General features: G+C 37.1%; 1 protein-coding gene across 7 annotated transcripts in view; it reads left to right on the forward strand.

The window, feature by feature from the left end:
• ANKHD1 (ankyrin repeat and KH domain containing 1) overlaps nt 1–15,160 on the forward strand; it is a 131,993-nt gene that overhangs the window by 31,342 nt on the left and 85,491 nt on the right. For all 7 annotated transcript variants that reach the window (XM_059698600.1, XM_059698599.1, XM_059698601.1 and 4 more), the window contains exons 4-9: nt 1,088–1,235; nt 1,928–2,075; nt 8,198–8,431; nt 10,755–10,849; nt 13,942–14,179; nt 14,388–14,579. In XM_059698600.1, coding sequence (XP_059554583.1) covers nt 1,088–1,235; nt 1,928–2,075; nt 8,198–8,431; nt 10,755–10,849; nt 13,942–14,179; nt 14,388–14,579 — 1,055 coding nt within the window. The remainder of the gene's footprint in view (nt 1–1,087; nt 1,236–1,927; nt 2,076–8,197; nt 8,432–10,754; nt 10,850–13,941; nt 14,180–14,387; nt 14,580–15,160) is intronic.

The raw sequence follows: 15,160 nt of genomic DNA on the forward strand, positions 1-15,160 counted from the left end.
TGTGAGAAAACAAACTGAATAAGATCTGGTTTCCATTTCTAAGGAAGTTACTTTTCCTAATAGTTACAGGAGTAAACTTTAAATTAACTGCTTTGAATAGTAATAAATAAATTGGTTGAAAATTGCTAAGAGAGTAAATCTTGAGAGTTCTCAGCACAACCAAAGAAAAAACCTACTTTTTTGGTATCTAAATGAGATGATGGATGTTAACTAAACTTATTGTAGTCATTTCATAAATGTAAGTCAAGTCACCTTAAATATGTACAGTGCTGTATGCCAATTATAGCTCAATAAAATTGGGGGGAAATAATAAATGAAATGGATTGTTAATGCAATAATCTAGGTGCTTGCTACTCAAACATGGTCCATGTACTAGCAGTATCAGCATCACCTCACAGCTTATTAGAAAAACAGAATTTGGATCTACTGACTCAGAATCTGCATTTTAATAAGAAATACTGGTGATTTGTATGCACATTAAGTTTGAAATTCACGGATTTTGTTAGTAATCATTCTGCAATAAAATTTTTACTTAGATTTTTACCTTCTATTACCGAATAAAATTTTAAACCATAGGATTATATCCCAAATATCTTTGAGAATCATTACACTAATACAGTATTATTTAAAAACTTGTGCATCGAGTCCAACCGGATAGCTCAGTTTGTTAGAGCATAATCCTGGTACACTAAGGTTGTGGGTTCAATCCTAGATAAATGGAACAACAAATCGATGTTTCTCTCTCTCTCTCTCCCTCTGTCTCTAAATCAACAAATAAAAATTAAAAAGAAAAACTTGTGCATCCTAATAGCTTTAAAAAGCTTTATTTAAAATTTAATATGACAATATGTTAGGATATTTTAAAATACAAAAATGACAACTATTTCACATTCACTTATTCTGGCTTAGTTGATATCCATGAATAAGTATTGCAAACAAGATGCTCAGTAAACAAGGTATTCATACAGTTTTGTTTTTTACTATATCAATATTTTTCTATGTATGGCTATTTATACTTAATGTAATTTATGATCATGGAACCCTGAGTCTTTCTGGGTTGCTTAATTGTTGATGATTTTATTTTCAGTCGCAGTCTGGCAGAAGCTTGTTCGGATGGTGATGTAAATGCTGTTCGTAAATTACTAGACGAAGGCAGAAGTGTAAATGAACATACAGAAGAAGGAGAGAGCCTGCTGTGTTTGGCTTGTTCAGCAGGGTATTATGAATTAGCACAAGTAAGCAGAAGTAATCTTTGGTGATTAAAATTATTGAAGGGTTTTGATGTTTTATTTTATCATTAATAAAAAAAATTATAATTATAAGCCAAAGTCTTTCCTTCTTGGCGTAGGTAAAATAGAAACTGATACATAATTAATTTGTTGCCTGTACATGCAACTAGGCATGGTCCATTTTTCTACCACTTACTCAAAACTAGACCTAATGAATAAACATTTAGAAATAATAATATTTTAAACTTTGGAAATAATATGCAGCTATAATAGAAAGTGATGATTTATTTTCATTTTGCCAGATTACCCCAATTCTTTTAAATTTTTCCTCCTGTTGGAGCAATATTGGGAAATAGCTATGTGTTTATCAGTTTCTATCTTGTGAGTGTAGTTTTGCTGTTCTCTTACTAGATAATCCCAAGCATAATACCAATTCTTTGACAAGAGCAGTTCCATTGTATAATAGGATGGGTAATGTGATTACATACTTAAAGATTAATATGTAATGGTATTGTAAAAATATAGCATCTAACTTGGTGTTTTGAGCACCGAATGCTGGCATATTTTCCCAAAGGTGATTATTTTTTATTTTTTATTATCCCCCTACGCACACTCTATTTTCCCAGATTTAGTATATTCTCTGGAAATAATGTTAATAGTAAGAATTGATAATTTCTCTGTGTGTTTGTGTTTTAAAGGTATTGCTTGCTATGCATGCTGATGTTGAAGATCGAGGGGCTAAAGGAGACATAACTCCCCTAATGGCAGCATCCAGTGGAGGCTATTTGGATATTGTGAAGTTATTACTTCTTCATGATGCAAATGTCAACTCCCAGTCTGCAACAGGTATGGAGAAAATTGTGTGTGGATTTGAAAAAGTTGATAAAATTAATTATAACCTGAGAGATAAAAATTTGACTCTTAGGGAAAACCAGTTGTAAACCTACAAAAAAACCTTAGCCCTTGTTTAGAATCTGACTAAAATACAGATTAATTTGATATCTTCAAAAGTCTTTAAACCATACTTAGATTCTGTTTGGTAAGTTTTTCTGTAGGGGACAATTTTTTTCTACCACAATTATATGCATTGTTTAAAGAGGCAAAATTATGGACTGTATGTCTTATAATTTCTTTATCTCATTTAGTACAGCTCCCTTGACTTTAGATTATAGATTAACCTGAGACTATTTTTTTTTTTTATAAGATATTTTTATTGCTTTCAGAGAGGAAGGGAGAGGGAGAGAGATAGAAACATTGATGATGAGAGAGGACCATTGATTGGCTGCCTCCTGCACGCCCCCCACTGGGGATCGAGCCCACAACCTGGGCATATGCCCTTGACTGGAATCGAACCCAGGACCCTTCAGTCTGCATGCCGACACTCCATCCACTGAGCCAAATTGGCCAGGGCACCTGAGAGTACTTTTTTATCCATAAGATTTTTTCATGACACATGTACTGAATGCATTTACTAATAAGATATTCTAATGGCAGCATGAAAACTCCTCTAGTAAGGACTAATCTTTTATTTATTAACTACTAGCCTGGTGCACGAAGCCTGGTGCACGAAATTCATGCACAATAAAAGGAAATTAATTGCCCTAACCGGTTTGACTCAGTGGATAGAGCATCGGCCTGTGTACTCTAGGGTCCTGGGTTCAATTCTGGTCAAGGGCATGTACCTTGGTTGCAGGCACATCCCCAGTAGGAAGTGTGCAGGAGGCAGCTGATCGATGTTTCTCTCTCATTGATGTTTCTAATTCTCTATCCCTCTCCCTTCCTCTCTGTAAAAAATCAATAAAATATATATTTTTTAAAAAGGGAATTAATTAGCAGAGATATTTTAATATTGCTATTTGCCCTTTCTCTGTAATAGAAGTGTGAGAGATGAAAGGAAATTAATAAAATGTGTATGAAAATAATATATACATTTATCCTATCTAATAAAGAGGGGATATGCTAATTGACCCTCACACCATCGCAAAGTCGGCGGCACCCACAGCCAATAAAGAGGGAATATGCTAATTGACTGCCCCGCCCTCAGAGATGGCAGCACCCACAGCCGCAAGATGGCGGTGCCCAGTCCCCTCAGCCCTGCTGGGGCAGCAAGGCCGGGCCCGCTCCGTGCACCTGCCTATGGAGTCCCCCATTCCCCTCAGCCCCCCAGCCACCCAGGGCCGGCCCGAGATGCAGGCAAGCCTCGGATGGCAGCTGCCCAGCCTCCCAGAGCCGCCCAAGGCTCAGGTAACCAGGGCCGGCCGAGGCTTGCGCTGCCTGCAGTGGCGGCAGCACAGGTGTGATGGGGCGTCGCCTTCCCCTGATCTCCAAGTCGCCTCCTGTCCCTGAGGGCTTCCAGACTGTGAGAGGGGGCAGGTCGGGCTGAGGGAAACCCCCCTCCAGTGCATGAATTTTCATGCATTGGGCCTCTAGTTAATAAATAAACAGTAACAAAAGGATATAACAGCAACAGAGGCATGATATAAAAACATGATATGAAAACAACAAAAACATGATATAAAAACAATGATGCAAACAATGACTGATAAAGTGATTAAACTTATTCTAATATCTCCCTGTACACCACATGAAGAGTGAAAACATTTTCAGAGTACTTGACTAATTTCCCTTGTGATGAAGTATTTAGAACTTTAACTATAACGTCACATGGTCTTCAAACTGGAGAGAAGCAACATATACTGACCATGTGCAAAAACGGGTTCAGGTAGGAATATGCCTACTCTGTCTAGAGTTTGTCCTTGTGACTTATTAATAGTCATCACAAGTGCTGGCATCACGGGAAACCATCATCAAATCAATTTAAATGGGAGGCCAGTGTCAGATGGGGACAAATTAATTCTTGGAATCAGAACAACCTCTCCCTCTGAAGATCCTGTTAATACTTCAGCTTCAAATGTGAGAGAGACAATGGATTAGTTGCCTTGCATATGTCCCGACCACGGCCAAAGATGGAACCTGCAACCCAGGTTTCCTGAAGCTTCTCATTTGTGATTAAAATAATCAAGTAAAGGGAGAAGGAAGATGGCGGCGATATAGGCAGACGCGTCCCAGGTCATCTCCTGGAGTAAGCAGCTGAAACTAATAACACCCACCCCAAATTGGTGAAACTACTCAGCTGGTGAGATGGTCTGCAGCCGGGAAGGGCAGAGCTCCCCTGAAAAGGTAAAAAACCAGGGATCTGGGCAGGAAAGTTTGCCAGACCTCTGAGCCCAGAGGGATAGAGGCAGACCGCGAGGCAGACAGCCGCGTCCCTTGGGACAGGCACAGCCCCTGACTGGGGAAAGGAGATCCTCGGGATTCCTGGCGCCGCCGGGGGATTTGAGAGCTGGGTTCTGTGATCACGGAGGACTGAGCCTAAAGGGGGCAGCCTGAAGAGCTGACCAGAGCATGCAGTGCCGGTAGTAGAAGAGCTTGTAAGAAAGTCAGCCTTCCCCGTTTCCGCGGCCGGCGTTTGCTTATTTATTTTCACTGAATCCTGTTCATAAGACATCTCGGATACAGACACTCACCCTTGCTGAAGAGAGGGAGAAGGTGAGGACGAGTGGAATCTGGGGAGAGACTGAGGAGGAGGGGGGGCCGGGAGAGGTGGCAGCGAATTGAGTGCTGAGACACCCCTGGGCCCAGGATCGGGGCAGCCATTCTCTCCGGAGGGTGGGACTCCCCTACCTAGCCCCCAGGCAAGGAGCACAGCCACACCCAGATTCCACTGTGAACGAGATCAAGGATTAAAATAATCTGATCAGTCCCTGGGATTTAACAGGATCTGGCCTATAGAGGGATTTTCAATCCCAGCGATAGAGAAGCCATATAGCCTCAGAGGCCAACCCCAGAACACTGCCACCCAGAGGCTGAGCCACAAACTGATTCTTTGCTAAACACAAAATAAGGCAGTCTGAGAAACAAATACGGCCTGCTTTAAAATAAGGACTGTGGTTTACAACACAGAGGAACAGGGTATCGCAGGGAAATTCAACACTCTCCTGAATGCCTGGCAGGACTAAGGCGAGCCAGACTGACGAGTAGAAGAACCGAAGGACCTTCACTACTGCAATTTTTTTTTTTCTTTTTTCACCTTTTAACTAATACTTCAGCTTCGATAGTGTTAGGTCGTAATCTTTTGATAATAAATCTGGTACCATTACAAAGACCCCATTTACTATTGAGATTTCTCAATAGCATGATGATTGCACCCACTTTCAATTTTAATTTATGACACGGCATTCCCGAAGGAGTAATACTATTAAGAAATTCGATGGGAAAATTTTCCTTTTCAGCATCATCTGTGGAATCATCACTAAAATATGTGTGAAAATCTCCACCGAGTATATCCGAAATTTCTTCATTTAATTTTTGAACATGCTCATTTTTTGGACAAAGAATTGCATGTATATATATATTTTTTAAAATACATTTTATTGATTTTTTACAGAGAGGAAGGGAGAGAGATAGAGAGTTAGAAACATCGATGAGAGAGAATCATGGATCAGCTGCCTCCTGCACTTCTCCTACCGGGGATATGCCCACAACCCAGGTACATGCCCTTGACCGGAATCGAACCTGGGACCTCTCAGTCCGCAGGCCGACGCTCTATCCACTGAGCCAAACCAGTTTCGGCGTGAGATATATTTTTAATATTATCCATAGATATAGTATTTCCAAAGGTAGCTTCAATAATAGACCCATTACAAATCATTTCACAGGGGATTTCAGTAATACCCATTCCTAAATGAAAACTGCTATCAAGTTTGCCATCTCCAAGTTTTACTAACCATCTACTATAAGCAGAATTCTCTGATCTCATATTTGTTGTAAGAGAGTTTCTGAAACATCCCCAAACATTGCAGTACTTTAAACTCGTTTGTACTATGACCGATCCTATAGCATGCAGTACAATACTGAGACATTGTCAAAAATCCCCTCCAAGAAGGAGAACTTTCCCACCAAATACAACATTCAGACTCATAATTTCTCTTAGTAATCTGTCTATGGCGTTTATAGCATGACTGGATGCCATGGTGCATTCATCAATAATGAGAAGTTGGGCCTTTTTAATAGTTTTAGCAACTTCACTGTTTATATCGAGTCTAGAAATTGAAGTTTCATTTAATGGAATCGGTAATTTATATTTGGAATGAAAGGTGCTTGCACCGAGAAGTAAATTTGCAGCAATTCCTGTAGACGCTGTGGGTAAAACAGTACCACCACGACCTCATATAATGTATTAAAACTTTATACACATATGCAGGTGAATAGGATTCCTAGCTGGCAGGCCCCTGACAGGAAGCTGGCCACCTGTCGATTCCGTGAGGAATGGGGCTCCCTCCTCCCTCCTGTCAGGGTCCGGGGTGCAGGTGAATGGGGTTCCTGGCTGGCAAGCCACTGACAGCAAGCTATCCAACAGCAGATTCTGTGAGGAATGGAGCTCCCTCCTCCCTTCTCCCTCCTGTCTGGGTCTGGTTCGAAGGCTGGCCACGCCCCCTGTTGGGCCAGACCCAGAGTTCTACCACGCTGTGGCCTCCACCTCAGCAACCCAAGGCTGACTGTTGCTGGGCGCTCCTGGTGCTACAAGGGTGGGTTCTTCCCTCAGGCCTCACAGGAAACAGCTCGGGGAGGGCACAGCCCTTGGCAAGGCAACCCAGGACTCAGTGCTTCCACTCTCCGCTCCGAGGGCAGGTTCCTGCCTGAAACCTCGCCCACCAGGAAACAGCTGGGGGAGGGCGCAGCCATTTCCAAGACAACCCCTGCAGAACTGACTTCCTTCCAGTTGGTCGTGCCTGAGGTCATGATGTTACACCCAGGGTTTTTATATAAGTAGATGCTTTCCAGACTCATAGACAGGAAGAGCCTTGGTTGTATCTCTTGAGTTATAGGGTAGTTTTAGTAGTGAGATTCCTTGGATTTAGAGTTCCATGCAATTAAGTAAATATTAAATGTAACCTAGTTTATTTCTAAAATGAACAAGACTTCGTAGAAGGGATTCTAGGTAATTTTGCTGCCCAAGTTGTAGTAATATTAATGCGTATAATGTCTGAGATGGTGAAATGGTTGAATTCTGAACAAATTGAGTTTTGAAATGATAGTTTTCTTGCTGAACCTTTAAAATAATCTTCTCTAGTCTCATTCTGATGGATAGTTAAACCCTCTCCCCACCCCCTTTAATAAATAAAAATCCTCAAGCCCAGCCAGCGTATCTCAGTGGCTGGGCATCAACCTATGAACCAGAAGGTCACAGTTCAATTCCCAGTCAAGGCACATGCCCAGGTTGCGGGCTCGATCCCCAGTATGGGATTTGCAGGAGGCAGCTGGGCAATGATTATCTCTTATCATTGATATTTCTTTCTTTCTCTCTCTCTCTCCCTTCCTCTCTGAAATCAATTTAAAAAATATATTTTAAGGAATAAATAAATAAATAAATCCTCAAAACAAAATCAGGAAAGAAATAAGTGGTAAACCAAGGGATAATGACCTTTTAAATATATTTTTCTTTTGAAGGAGTTATGCTGAGGGCTATTTATATCTGTCTCACTAGGTTACTAAATATAGATTGAAGATATGTTTCAGAAGAAAATGTACCTAAAACAATGAATTGTCTTATCAAATCTGTAAAGATAAAGAAGAGCTATAAGAAATGAATATACATAGAAATAAAATTGTTTCTAAGTTGTACAGTTTTGATAGTAAAAGGAATAATTATAAATGATATAATAGAATATTTTAGATAAAAATATTTTGAAAGTGATTTTTCAAGATGGTTCTTAATCTTGAGCTAAGGAAATGTGAAGAGTGGTAAATTGATCTGTTTATAAGATGATGGTTCTAACTAGTACAACAGAAAAACTTGAGATGATAGTTTATTCCTTATGCAAAAAAAATGGAAGAGGTAGAACTAAAGCAGTAGCATAATTTTATCCATTCTATCATAATTTTGTATATCTTTGGTTCTTTGTTAGGAAACACTGCATTGACTTATGCCTGTGCTGGAGGATTTGTTGACATTGTGAAAGTGCTACTTAATGAAGGTGCAAATATAGAAGATCATAATGAAAATGGACATACCCCCTTAATGGAAGCAGCCAGTGCAGGTCATGTGGAAGTTGCAAGAGTTCTTCTAGATCATGGGGCAGGCATCAACACTCATTCTAATGAATTCAAAGAAAGTGCTCTTACACTTGCCTGCTACAAAGGTACTCTATATATGTATGACTAGGGTTTTTTAAAATAACAACTTTGAATATTTGAGTATTGAGTATTTGATTTAATTTTATATTGCTTATGTTTTCCCTGTACTATAAAATTATCTAGCTTACACCAGATTATATAGGAAGTACATTTTAGCCTTTATTTCCTGAAGTTTAGCTTTACAATGTATGTTTCTTTTGTATTTTAATTCAAATTTATTCAATTAGCTATAAAGTCAACCAACTCTTAGCACAGATTTAGAGGGTTTCCATTCTTTAATGACTTTTGTTTTATATGATATTCCCAGCCTTTATTTAACAGATAATTCACACTCAAATAATATAATAATCACACTTGATTCAAAAACCTGAAACACACAGAATAGCATAAAGAAAAGAAATTTTATAGTGGCAAGTATATTTGTAAGCAAATGTATATATACAGGCATACCTCGGTGATATTCCATTTCAGACAACCGTAATGAAGCAGTCTCTCAATAAAGTAAGCTGTAATCTTGTTGCAGGTGGAGGGTCTTGCCTTTAATTTATAAAAAAAAAAAAAAATTCAACATCTGTGAAGCGCAATAAGACATGGTATGCCTGTATTTTTAAATTAAACAATCATACTCTAACACTATTTTGTAGCCCGCTTATTTTATTTAGCAGTACATCATGAACATTTTGCCATATCAATATTTTTGTAATACAACTTTTGATGGTTACATTGTATTTCACGATTGCATTTAGTAGTGAATTTGGCTGTAAAACCTAAATGAATAGTAATCTGAACAAAAGAGAAGCCTTTTCTCTTATTTAAAACAAATCTAGGGGTGGGCTGTCTAGGACTAGTATGGCAGTTTTATTATTATCTAGATCTCAGCATTCTAATTTTCTGTTTCACCATCCTAGTATCTGGTTTTTATCCTCATTCTTGCCAAGATGGTAGCTATGGCCCCAGCAATACATAGTCTAGGAAGGAGGAAGAGGATAAGGGCAAATTGGGGATGCCTTCCAATTTATTAAGCTACCTTTAAGAAATTTTCCTAGCAGTTCTTCCATATAGCTAGCTCCCACTTACATTTCACTGGCCATAGCAACAAGGGAGGCTGGGAAATGTAGTCTTTTAGTCAGGCAAATTGCCACTCAGATAAAAATCAGAGTTCTGTTATTAAGAAATATTTGAGAGAATGGATATTGAGTAGGGAACTAGCAGTCTCTGTCAAATACATCCAATGGATGCACCATAATTGCCTATTTTTGGACATATGAATTGTTCCCAGTTTTTCACTACTATTAAAAACGCTGAGATAACATCCTTGTGCAGACATCTTTGCCTAATCTCTGATTATTTCCTGAGGCTAAATTCCTGGAAGTGGAATTACTGGGTCAAAGGGTATGGGCATTTTTAACCCTTTGCGGTCCAATTTTATTTTTGGAATTCAAACAGTCTGGTCCAAATTAATTGACGGGACTGAATGTTGAACCGGTTTGTGGTTTCGACCTCAGCCTCGATGTTGGACCTGCTAACTAGCGCCTGGTCTGTCGAGTCAGCCTCGACGTTGGACCGAAAAGGGTTAAGGCTTTTGATACATATTGCCAAATTGCTTTCTAGAAAGGTTGAACCAGTTTTATACTCCCACCAGCAGTGTTTGAGAATTCCCTTTACCTTATCCTATACCCTCACCAACACTGGGTATTATCATTCTTCTTAATATTTGCCATTTTGGTAGTAAAAAATGGTGTGTCGTCTTAATTTGCATTTGTTTAATAGGAAGGTTTAATATTTTTTCATCAAGTTTAATATTCATGAAGTTTGATATTAATTTGCATTATTTTACATTACCATTTTATGTCCATTTTTCTACTGGAATGTTTGTCTTTTTCTTATTGACTATTAAGGTTTTTTTTAATATTAAATGTATCAAGAAGGTTGAAATTACTTTGATGGAGTTTTCATTCCCAAAGTGAGTTTATGGTTATTATTTTAAAACTGTTTTTCTGAAAAATGATCCAAACATACTTGAGCTGGCATTTTATTTGATTTCAGTGTTTTGATTTGATAGTTTATATAGATTAAATAAAAGAGTAAGTATTATTACTTCATTTGAATTATGTGCTTTGGACTAATTTGCTTTTAAAAACCGAAATACCTTGCTGAAAGGCTGCTTATTATTTTAGATTGGTTTTGTAAAACTGTCATTGATTTATTCAATGCAAAATTTTTGTATAGACATCTGAAAGAAAAAGAGTTCCCATTTTAATACTTTATATTAAATTGATACTCAATTCTTTAGAAATATAGTTTTAAAATTTGTGTTCTTTTTTGAAGGCCATTTGGATATGGTTCGCTTTCTACTTGATGCCGGTGCAGATCAAGAGCACAAAACAGATGAGATGCACACTGCCTTAATGGAGGCTTGCATGGTAATTTTAAAGTGCACTCACTTAAGATTTGGGGGGAAGAAAAGGTCATGTTTGTTTAAGTCTTTAAGGATTAATTTTATATTTTTAGAAAAATATTTATTATGCCATCAGTAGATTTTTTAAATTTTGACAATACTAAAGAGGGAAAGGGAAATATCTATTTTATTTACCTGTTGATAGTAAATCTCTCAATTTAGGAAACAGTACAAAAGTCAGTCTTGACTCTGTTATTTCCAACTCACTGATACACTTTTTTTATTTTTCCCCCCATTTTTTTTAATGTGGTAAAATACACAACATAAAATTTACCATCTTAACTATGTCTTCTTCATGGATTAATCCTTTTATTATTTATAAATTCTGTATCTCTGGTAATTTTCTTTGTTCTGAGGTCTGCTTTATCTGATTATTAATAGTAGCTATGCCTGCTTCCCTTTGATTAACGTTTGCCCACTAAATTTTTTTTCCTAACTTTGATATGTTTGATCTGCCTCTATTATTATACTGAAGTGAATTTCTTAATTGGTTTGTTTAGACCATTTATATTTAAATATAAATATTGTTATGGTGTTTTTATATTCTGGCTCTATGTTGAAATTTATTTTTTTGAAATTTATTTTTTTATCTGTTTTCTCCATTTTTTAAATCTATTTTCTGTAATTTATCATTAATAGTTATTTTGAAGTCTTTTTCTGTTAACTCCTATCTTTGATTCAGTTCTGGATCTACTTTTATTGGTTATTTTATATCTTGATGATTAGTCACTTTTTCCTGCCTCTTAATATGTCTAGTATTTCAATTGTAAACCATATGCTGTGAATGATACCTTTTATGTTCTGGATTATCCTGTCTTTTTAAGACTGTTAAGTTTTGTTCTCGCAGGCAGTTAAATTACCAGTGGATCACTCTGATCCTATTGAGGCTTAATTCCAGCTTTACTCTTACCTCATAGTCCTTACTCTTTGATCCTAGAGTAAGGGATTCTAGGTCCTACTTCTACTGTATGGCCTGCTATGATCTCAACTGATAGCCTGGGATATTCACCACGGTCTTTTTTTTTTAATCCTCACTGAGGACATGTTTATTTTCTTGATTTTAGAGAGGAGGGAGGGAGAGACATTGATATGAGAGAGAAACATCAATCTGTTGTCTTGTATATACACACTCCGATCGGGGATCGAACCCCCAACCTCTTGGTGTACAGACACCGCTCTAATCAACTGAGCTATCTGGCCAGGGCTCACCAAGGTCTTTTCATTGTAGCTGAGTCTGAAATCTCAAAGTCTCCCACCTTTCAGGAGCCTTCTCTGCTATGTATCCTGGAGGCTCATCTTTGATGTGTTTCTAACGCAGGAATTGCCCAAGTATCTGAGGATGATTTTATATAGTTTTTTGGGACTCCTTCTCCATATCTTCTTTTTCTCAGTTATCCTGCTCACACTCCCTAAGTCCTAAGTATTTGGCTGACTTGTGTTCTGGTTTTGTTCCCTTTACCCACAGAAATGTTCACTCTTTGTTTAGGCTCTATTTACTTTGGCCATGGTTGGAAAGAAACCAAAAAAACTGAAGTGAATGTACAGTTCATCTCATTGCTCCTTTCTTTCAATGATCGTTACCCTAGCCCCTAGCTTGGTTGCTGCCCAATGCCTCCCATTGCTTTATCTATTTTTTTTCTGATTTTTATAGTTAAGTCCAATACCAGCTATTGTTCTATGGCTAGGACATTTAAAGGCTTAGAATTAAAAAAACTTTTTAAAATAATGATATTAGACCTTTAAGAGTAGATTATTTATTTTATTATTCTTTTGGCAAAATTAATATTGTTCATTAATATCAAAAAGTGCTTAGTATAGTTTCTCTTTTAATATATGTACTCAAGATATGTTAACAGAATCCATAAAGGATCTTTAAAAATTCACATAACTTCAAGCAAAACAATTTATTAGGAGCCTCCAGGAGCTTGGCATAGTCAGTAGTTCCCTGATCTGGAAACACTTATAAATCCTTATTTTCTTTTCTATTAGAAATGTATTTCAAACACCAAATAACTCAATACAGTGATTTGGTTAAAATATATTTTATTTTACATATATTTGAAGAATTAGTTAAACCAAAAAAAAAAAAAGTAAATTAGTAAAATTAAAATTTTAATGTGAAGTCATTTGTCTTTGACATTGTATCAAAAATTATTAAAGCTAGGCTAGTCTTTTAGTTAAGTATAATGAAACTCTTGATGGTTGCCGAAATCTGATATTTAAGTAAGGCTTCTTTAATTATTTCTTTAATAAAAGAATTGCCCAACCTTATAAAACCTTAGTTTTGTACTCAGTCTTTACTTTTTATTAGCAATATTTTGGTCATTTAAAAAATATTAAACAACATGGCATCTGACTTTATATGCCACAACAAGAATTAAGGCCTACATAAATTTTTTAATTAAAGAATTTTAAACTGACAGAGGGTATTTATGATAGAGAGGTATAGAATGAATACCCTCTATGAGACTATTTAATGGCCTTACTAAGATACTTAGTTTTACGTCTTTGTAAAATTCATTGCTTCATTGCAGCAAGCTAGTGATGAGGAAAAATATAGGGTAATATCAGTCCTTAGGGGTTTACCTTGATGACATAATCCCAAGTGGTAATGACCTCACAGAATTTGTTGTTATTTTTTTGCCAAGTCTTTGTTTCTTAAATAGATCTAACTTAATTTCTACACTTAAACATGACACCTAAGTTTGAGGGTATAACTGTATTTGACCTGGCAGTAGTAGAAACATTATTTTGAGGTACTATCTACTATAGATGTAACAGTTTTTTTGCACTTCAAAAAAGATAGAAATTCAAAATTATTTGGAATTGTCACTGTATGTCACAAGTATGATTACTTTAGAAAATTTTGGGTTTGTTCAAAAGTAAAGTAAAATAATTTTAATGGGCTTTTGATAGATAGATCTTAAATTGCTCAGATGGGCATGATAATGTATATGCATCTAAACTGCATCTTTCTGTGTTTTCTCAACCTCTTTTGGCACTTTAAAAATCTCCAAATAATTTTCTTCCTCTTGTTTTACTTTTTAAAATCTGCAGGATGGACATGTAGAAGTAGCACGTTTGCTTTTGGATAGTGGTGCTCAAGTGAACATGCCTGCAGATTCATTCGAGTCTCCGTTAACACTAGCTGCCTGTGGAGGACATGTTGAATTGGCAGCTCTACTTATTGAAAGGGGAGCAAATCTTGAAGAAGTTAATGATGAAGGATATACTCCCTTGATGGAAGCTGCTCGGGAAGGACATGAGGAGATGGTGGCACTACTTTTAGCACAAGGTAAAGTAGATTTACTTCTTTAATAAAAAAATTAATTTCTTTTTGATGTTTTGTGTCAGTATCAATGAAGTTTACTATAACTAAAATATTTTTTTGCACCGATGGACTGAACCCCAAAAGCAGAGATGATAGAGATGATTATTATAATTCAAAACAGTTACTTTAATTATTTTGTAACTAGTTTTGTCTATTTTTATGCTCTCCCCAGGAGCAAATATAAATGCCCAGACAGAAGAAACCCAAGAAACAGCTTTGACTTTGGCTTGCTGTGGAGGATTTTCTGAAGTTGCAGACTTCCTGATTAAGGCAGGGGCTGATATAGAACTTGGCTGCTCCACACCTCTCATGGAGGCTTCTCAGGAAGGACACCTGGAGTTGGTTAAATATTTACTGGCTGCCGGTACGTGGCTTTAAAAATGCCTTTTAGAAAAAGATTTTTATGTTGCTTTCGTAAGTTTAACAATTAGACTTAACTTTTTCATAACTTCCAAAGTTGAAGCACAGCTGTGCCACAATTTAATTGCTATTCTTAGGTTCCTAACTCTCTAAAAATGTCATTTTTGTAAAACTTTTTTTTAAAAATATATTTTTATAGATTTCAGAGAGGAAGAGAGAGGGAGAGAGAGAAGCTTCAATGATGTGAGAGAATCGCTGATCGGCTGCCTTCTACATGCCCCCTACTGGGACTGAGCCCAAAACCTGGGCATGTGCCCTTGACTGGAACTGAACCCGGGACCTTTCAGTCCCCAGGCCGACGCTCTATCCACTGAGCCAAACCGGGTAGGGCTCTAAAAATGTCATTCAATAAATTTTTTCTTATTGTTACTAATGGCTGCTTAGTGACCATAGGCTTCTTCTGTTTGTTTTTTTAAGACTGAACTTTTTCTTGTTGTTAATTCTCACCTGAAGATATTTTTTCCCCCCTTGCTTTTCAGAGAAAGTGGGAGGGAGGTGGAAAGAGAGACAGAAACATTGTTGTGA

Source organism: Myotis daubentonii, chromosome 5, assembly GCF_963259705.1.
Source record: "Myotis daubentonii chromosome 5, mMyoDau2.1, whole genome shotgun sequence".
NCBI lineage: Eukaryota > Metazoa > Chordata > Mammalia > Chiroptera > Vespertilionidae > Myotis > Myotis daubentonii.